The sequence below is a fragment of the Poromitra crassiceps genome (assembly GCF_964638095.1).
Source record: "Poromitra crassiceps genome assembly, chromosome: 19".
NCBI lineage: Eukaryota > Metazoa > Chordata > Actinopteri > Beryciformes > Melamphaidae > Poromitra > Poromitra crassiceps.
In genome coordinates, this window is record NC_139646.1 from 7,760,055 (window position 1) to 7,767,649 (window position 7,595).

General features: G+C 42.9%; 2 protein-coding genes and 1 long non-coding RNA gene across 4 annotated transcripts in view; 1 reads left to right on the forward strand and 2 right to left on the reverse strand.

The window, feature by feature from the left end:
* Nucleotides 1-1,005, forward strand: part of chtf18 (CTF18, chromosome transmission fidelity factor 18 homolog) — a 14,606-nt gene extending 13,601 nt beyond the window's left edge. The window contains exon 22 of the mRNA XM_083656124.1: nucleotides 515-1,005. Within this exon, the coding sequence (XP_083512250.1) occupies nucleotides 515-636 (122 nt within the window). The 3' untranslated portion in view covers nucleotides 637-1,005. The remainder of the gene's footprint in view (nucleotides 1-514) is intronic.
* A 151-nt stretch (nucleotides 1,006-1,156) lies between these two features.
* Nucleotides 1,157-4,195, reverse strand: gng13a (guanine nucleotide binding protein (G protein), gamma 13a). 2 transcript variants are annotated; one of them, XM_083656126.1, is made up of 3 exons: nucleotides 4,008-4,195; nucleotides 1,669-1,773; nucleotides 1,157-1,583 (listed from the first exon to the last, which is right to left on the reverse strand). In XM_083656126.1, the coding sequence occupies exons 2-3, from the start codon at nucleotides 1,764-1,766 to the stop codon at nucleotides 1,478-1,480; spliced, it is 204 nt and encodes a 67-aa protein (XP_083512252.1). In that variant the 5' UTR covers nucleotides 1,767-1,773; nucleotides 4,008-4,195; the 3' UTR covers nucleotides 1,157-1,477. The 2 variants fall into 2 exon arrangements, with proteins under 2 accessions (XP_083512252.1, XP_083512251.1); XM_083656125.1 differs by having other exon boundaries at nucleotides 1,669-1,776.
* Nucleotides 4,196-5,126: 931 nt separating this feature from the next.
* LOC310793680 lies at nucleotides 5,127-7,595 on the reverse strand. Its single transcript, XR_014553535.1, has 5 exons — nucleotides 7,432-7,595; nucleotides 6,758-6,870; nucleotides 6,334-6,467; nucleotides 6,055-6,119; nucleotides 5,127-5,841 (listed from the first exon to the last, which is right to left on the reverse strand). It is a non-coding gene; the product is annotated as an uncharacterized lncRNA (long non-coding RNA).

The following is a 7,595-nucleotide window of genomic DNA, read 5'->3' on the forward strand; positions in this document are numbered from 1 at the left end:
TGTGTCTCTTGATGCCCAAAAAGAATTTCTCCCAAGGGAGACAATAAAGGCTAATTCAAATTCAATTCAACAAACAGGCAATTTTGCTGCTGCGGCTTATACTCCGGTGCGGCTTATAGTGCGGAATTTACGGTACATTAAAATGTATTCTATTTTATAGACAATTTACATTAAAATAAAATAGAAAAGTGGCCTGCGGACCCCAAATTGTGCAGCCATGCTATAGAGGCTTCTTGCTAAGCGGCATTAGTATAGTCTGCAACAACATTCACCCCAAAGCCTTTGGAGAAAAGAGTCAAACGCCTGACTGAGGCACTTCTGGCCCAAATGCACCGGGGGTGCTTTTCTTTGCTTAGATCAGCGGTTTGCCGTTTTAATCTGTTAGAGCTAAAGGCTGATTGCCTTGAGGATAAGGTGGATAACTTCAAGAGATATTTGAATGCATTTTAATTGCATGGTGCATGCCATAAGGACGGCAGTAGGCAACAGTGATGTGTGGTTTCTGTCTCTGCAGGTGAGAAGTGCATGGTGCACGCCATGGGGACGGCAGTAGGCAACAGTGACGTGTGGTTCCGCTTCAACGAGGGCATGTCCAACGCTGTGAGGCGAAATGTCTATATCAGAGAGCTGCTCTAACCCGCCAATACACACACACACACACACACTCCAAGTGGCAACCTCCCACTTGGAAAGGTCAAGCCAAGGCAAGTGGAAGTGCCAAAAACTGCAGTTTCTCTAATAGCCACATGAGGCTGGCTGCAAAAGGGAGTCATCTCCCATTCATTCCCATCTTTAAAATGCCCAATTGTAAAGCAGAAATAAACATGTTTACAGCCTGGTTCAAAAAACGGTGTTGCTGTCTATGGCTAATTTGATTTCAACAACTGTAGGGGGGGGGGGGGGGTTATATAACTCACCAATTTATACAGTCTATGCCTGCAAACAGAAGACAGATTGTATAGAAGTGAATGGCAAAATGAACCAACTTCTCACTTGATTTATTATCTCAGTAAACACTTTCCCAATGTGTTCATGGTCTCAATCGCTAGTTTCAAGTCTTCTTCAATACAGTATGGGACAGCATCCTCCTCCAGTGCATGTTTTCCTCCTTGTACATGTGAATGTGTTGTTATGTAATCATCACAAATCCATCTCATTAAATTCAAAACAGTCTTTATTTTGATTGACAGTGTAAAGAGCCAATAAAAACTTTTTGTTTGATTACATTGCTCAGTAGTCTATCACAACAAAACCTCTAGAAAGCTACTCTCAGTGCTGTACACTCACACACACAGCCAAGTAATCTTCCACTCTACATAAATTAAAAGCATTCATGGGTCTCCAAATAAATAGACATAATAATAATTATAATGTGTGTGTGAGCGAGTGAGTTAGTGCATTATGATTGTGTGGGTGCGTGGTTCTTTCGTTTATATGCATCCGTGATGTGTGTAGTATCTGTGTGTGTGTGTGACCATTAGAGGATCACACACTTGCCCTTCTCCACCCAGGGGTTGGCTCTCATCAGCTCAGGGTTCAGGAATGGATCTTCACACACACAGCCCTCGATCCACTTCACCAGCCTGCAACACACACACGTACCATCAGTACACATCTGGTACTTACTACTTCAGATAGTCTGTGTGTGTGTGTATAGCATCCACTCACTCGGTAACAGTGATGGAGGACTTCTCTCTATTGATTGCCAGCTGGTACTGAAGGCTCTCCACTTCTCTCCTCATCTGCGGAACGTCTAACTCGTCCATGCTGCTGCTGCTGTTAAAAGAGTGTAGGAGAGTTCACACACATTACAGTCAAAGTACAAATTAGGTGGAAATCACACTGGATCAAACGTTTTGTTACAACTGAGCCATTATTGTTTCTGGTCAATGTAGCTAGTATTAGTATTTTAGTAGGGGTGTAACGCTTAACAAAAGTCATGCTTCACTTCGATGTAACAGCGGTGTCACGGTTCCGTATGTTTTCGATACAGCAAAAAACTAGAAATGCCAGAGAAATTTCCTTGATTTTAACATTTTTTATTTATTGTATTATTTTGACAGTCTAGTTTACATTTGATTATTATTTATTTGTTTACCATGATATTCCATGGGTGCTGGTGAGATTATTATTTTTACTGGTGTCCAGGTTAGGGTTTGCATCTCTCACTTATCGATACTCCTTGTTATTGGTTGGGTTCTTTTTCATTACTAAATAGCTGAATTGCTTAAAACAATGATTTTAAAGTAAGAATTAATTCAGATTAGAAAATGTATTTTATATTTTAAAATAAATATAACTCCTGCTAATGTTTATAGAGTGGCAACAGAAAGGTAAAAGTAAAGTCCCACTGATTGTCACACAATGTGTGAAATTTGTTCTCCGCATTTGACCCATCCCCTGGGGATGCGATTATATGTTGGTGCACTGGCTGCACTTGCAACCCCTAGTGGCCAGATGATTTTTTTTTCACCTTTTATTTTACAGGGGGAGTCTCACTGAGAGCAATGCTCTCTTTTTCAGGAGTGCCCTGTTCAGAATGTGTTGTCATATCCTACTATAGCATTCAGTGTCTCCTATACAGTTATCTATTTGTGGAGGTACACCACAATAGATTTTGACTGCCACATAAGTAGTTGACTGCAAACACCTGCTTTAGGAGCCCACTAGATGGTGCTCTGAGGCCCACCAGTGGGCCATGGTTCAGTGGTTGGGAAACACTATCATGCAGATAGAATAGGCTATATAAGGAGACAATTATTTTTTCATCACTGTAAAGCCACAGCATAGTGAAGAGGATAATGTGATGTGTGTAGTTATTCATATCTACTAGCCTCTTCATTTTGCTCTCAGAGTGCCCCAGATTAATGCATTTTATTTTAAAATTTACAAAATTTCTTTATCAGTGAGACCCCCCTACCGGAGTTATATTGACTTCTGGGTGGTGCAACCCCTGTTTGGAAGGTCTAGAATCGCCTATGCCTGGGGGAGCGGTTTACAACAGCAAAGTCACTATATAAACTATCTCACTGGAAACAAATCTAAAATGTCAATAAAATAAACAATATTCCTGACATCACGATACTGAGTAGGGTTGCCACCTAGCTTCAGTGTAGAAAAAAATTAATGACACCTTGCCAGCTGCCCCATGCCCGGGGATTTGTAGGCTATCTCAAATCTTTTTTTGACCCATTATAAAATGTTCCAGAGTCAGACTATGTATTCCCCATAAATATGTTTTTTTAAGCATTTCCGTTAATTTGCTGAGGCCCCCTTAGTGCCCCCTGGCGGCCCCGGTCTTGACTGAGCTCTGTCACCAATGAATTAACGTTTGACTGAAATCAGCCTGTCTGTAAATCAAGAAGGTAGTAGCCTACTTAGGTAATAAATAGGGGTGGACCCCACAACCCCCCCCATTGGATCCCCATAGGAAAGTAGTCTATTTTGAGATCAACCTATTCTTTCTGCCCCACCCCGTCCTGCCACGGGACACAAGCAGAGGGCTGAGATGAGTGTTCAGGCCGAGTCCGACCACAGATCAATTCAGTAGTAGGCTGCCCTGTGTTGGAATCTCTCCCTCTCATCTTTCGATTTTACATCCCAACCTAATCCAAGTGGCCGCATCTGCCAGTAGCCATGTAAAAACCTTCACCAACGTTACGTTACATCATTGGCACTGCAGGAAGCCCATAGGCTATTGTGGAGTCAGTCTCCATCCCTCCATATACCCGGCCTACAGCGGCCGGGTATATTTCAGGCTTGTCGCCTGCATTGGACCGACTGTGTGTAACGTTTAGGCCCGTCGCTTTCCACCATAATAAATTGCTTGGTCGCATTTGAGCTCAATCTTACATAACGCGCACTCGATGCCTAGTACAATAAATAAAGCCGCATCGCGCAGAGTGCGCACAGCTGGATTAAAACATCAATATCAATGCAGATGCGCCGTGATTGTTGGTAGATGGAAGCACAGCAGCCTACGCGGTAACATTGATAACGGCGCTTACCGTCAGGCCTACCGGACAGAAGCGCAGACGACCGACTGACTGATGGAGGATGGCGGATGAAGGCTGCGCTGTCAGGCGGGAGTCCGTGGGCTTTTTCCCGGCTGAAGAGTCCGGTTCGAGTGCAGGAGGGAGGGGTGTGTGTCTTTCCGTGGTGCAGGGCAGGACCAGGACACTCCCTTGCGCTCCTCTCTAGTAGCGACTGGATGCGGGATGCGCAGGGCGGAGTTAGCAGCAGTCGCCCCTCCACTTGGTTTGCTAGTCAAACGAGGGCTGATGCTCAGGACGCACGCAGTGAGGCAGGCAGGCAGGAAGCACGCAAATGAGGACGTGACTCATAGGGAAAACAAGCTAGGAATTTGTTTTTTATTCAGATGCAGCCCGGCAGCACTCACGTTTCCTGTGTTAAGGCACATTCCCTCCCCAGGATCATTAGTTTTCAAAAATGGGCAGCTACTGGATTGCCACTGCGAATTATCATTGTTGGCCTACTTCAGCCAATAACCTGCAATGAACACACATTTGCACACAATCATGCATTCGAAGTAAGCATGATTCTTATTTTCAGGCATCTCACTTTCTGCCCACCTTCTTTGGTGATGATGGGGCTCTTTGGGACAAAACTTTGGATGGGGGAGGGAGGGGAGGCTGCATAGTGTATATTGGGTTCCAGCCATACAGCTGCATAAGGCTATAATTTTCAATTATCTCACAACTCCCCAGTAGTTCGTTTGATACAGAACCAGACTGTAGTAGACATACATAATGTGTCACCCACTGTCCATCTTTCTATCGAAAGTCACAAATTATAATTTCATTTTGTTCTGGGAAACCCTGGATCCCAACTTTCTGGAACACATCTCTAAAACTATGCGTGACACCCAAAATACTAAATAGGCTATGTACAGGTGTCCCCAAATGAGACTATTTTATAACTTTTAATAGTGCAAGTACTTTGGGACAACACTAAATCTCTACATGAACCAACTAACATGTGCAGCTTTTTGGCCTGCATGGCTAACTCTACATACATCAGCTACATATTCAGCATTTTCATACCATCAATGTCTTGAGCCCCTGTGGTCTTTAAATCACATTACACCACCTCATATCACAGCCACATTAGTTGTTTATTGAATAAATACAAAGTTGACAGTACTAGTAGAGGTAGCTGGTATAATAACAGGGTATATGCAAGCAATTCTGAAATTAAATTCAATAACTTTTACAGACTTTTCTATATTTTAAAGCATCAACACCACTTTAGTCACCTCAGCGATAGGGGTGTAAATCACAAGTTTCATCAGGATTCGATATTTGCTGAGATCACAAAGTCTGCCACGATACGATTTAAGATTCCATTCAGGGGTCTGCGATCCATATGAGACGATAGCATTTAACACAATCAGTCCAATAGCTACACAATTTGATACCTCAAATGGACTTTTTAAGGGCCTTCATTTTCAGTCAATTGATTTATTTTCCAGACCCCACTGTGATAACCTGCTCGACCTTACTGCCCGTCACACCTCCACCTCCTCTGTGCCCTGTCAGCCAGGAACCACCAGCACTTTACTCCTTTAATCCTGGAACATCTCCTGGTGGCAGCGCACTAACGGACATCTCCTTGCCTCGCCCTGCCTCTACCCGTCTTCTTCCTCCGCCCGTTCTTTTGTTGCCTTCTTCAGCTTTACAAACAAACGGTACAATACAATTACCTATAATCTAATTTCTTCTTTTGGCTCCAAGAGAAGTTATTGGCAAGTGCGACGACATTTGCACATGTGAAGCTGCTGAATTCCAGGTTCAAGAATTGAAAGCCTCCATTTGGTGTCACCTGAGAGAGAAGAATGCAGATTAGTCCAGAGTGACCATCGGTGACAGACAAGGACAATTATCCCCTATGTTTTTAAGCCTCAGATCAGATTTAGAATCAGGAGCTGTGGTTCAGCTCTCATACGAGGTGTCAGAAAAGTTATTTAGTTTTGTAATCATTGGCTCAAACACAGGCATTCAAAAAAAAGTATACATTAACATGATAATGACTTACCATTTGCACAACCAAGAACCTTGCTGTCAGCAGGACAATCCGCCTTCACAGAGCCATAAATCAACCTTAAAAAAAAAGTGGATAAGGAGAGCTCAATTAAGTTTAACATATATCAATATACCATACAACACTACTGCTCTCATATGTAGTGAGCCTCAGAACAAAGTTAGAATCAGGAGCTGCAGTGCAGCTCTCATAGAAGGTGTCAGAAAAGTAATTTAATTTGTCATCACTGGCTGAACATTTCCACGTGTCGACAGGTGACTCGCCAGTACTCACCAGTGAGCTCCTCAGTGAGAGCTTCACCATCACTCCAGGCCCATTTCAGAGAGCAGCTCTAGTTCTTGGATTGGATCCTTGACCAGCAGCTTCCAGGTCTTCAGTCTGGCAAAAGTCATCTTTCACTAGGCCAACTGTCAGAACAGTAAGGAAAATGTGGAAGAGGATTTAAAAAAAAAAAAAAAAATGCTTTTATGAGAAGACAAGCTTGACATACTACACTTGATATGCCAATGCCTCAGATCAGAGTTGGAATCAGGAGCTGGGGTTCAGCTCTCATATGAGGTGTCAGAAAAGTTGATTTTGTTGATCATCACTGGCTTTGAAAGGCACATGGTAAAGGTGGCATGGGAAAGTGGGTGTTCTTTTTATGCATGCTAGGGCAGCTCTCATTTTCTTTACAGTCTGATAAATCTTGACTCACATTGCTCTTAGCCAGTGATAGTCCATCTTCAAGGCGGGTCATCAGTTTGCTTGTCTAATTCCTCATGGGGAAAGTCACCAACAAGGCAGACTCCATCCTGTGTCAATGAGTTCCTGAATGAAGACAATACAAAGAGAAGAGGGCTCATGAGTCCAGCCAATGACAAACAATACCTTTCATCAGTACTATAAAGAAACATCAAAGTACTTTGTTTGATGGGTACTTCTGTGTCTGCTTGTACAATGGATCATGTTCTGCATGCAGTCATTTTTTAATCCAAGCTTTACAGGAACACAGGATTTGTAACCTTTATTTCTCTAAAAATATTCTAACGTTACACTGCAAGAGTAATTTCTTCACGTGTACTCAAACTTGAACATTTAAAATAGTCTGGGGGGACGGGCCATTTAGTAAAAATGTATTTAATCATTCACCACTGATGCACGTGGAACTTAAAACCACTTACAAAACACCATCAAACTTTCCACTACATAACTACCTACTATCGACGATTCTAAAGATCTCACTCACGGTAATACGTTACATCACATTTTGCCAGTTAAACTCGTATATTTATAACCAAAGTTCGCTAAAGTGATTAGGCTGTTCCGATTGCCCTGGGCCCTGCAGCTGCATCCACGTGGCTGTTACTGCTGATGCCGACAGATACTCACCATTTTAAGTCTGTTCAGAGTGAACGGCTACCAGGGTCACGTTGTAACATGTGCAAAACACAGCGAAAGGACAGTTTTCATGGTGTAGCAAAAAAAATGGCTAAAACAGCTTAAAAAAAGAGCACAGCTGCTTCCCTCTTGCCACGCTGCGTTCCTGTGCAGGG

Excerpts from the sequence above, each read along its gene's own strand:
- gng13a (XM_083656126.1), bottom strand. The coding sequence starts at position 1,766 with ATGGACGAGTTAGACGTTCCGCAGATGAGGAGAGAAGTGGAGAGCCTT. Across the intron at positions 1,584-1,668 it reads TCCTCCATCACTGTTACCGA|GCTGGTGAAGTGGATCGAGG; the intron begins GTGAGTGGATGC and ends TGTGTGTTGCAG.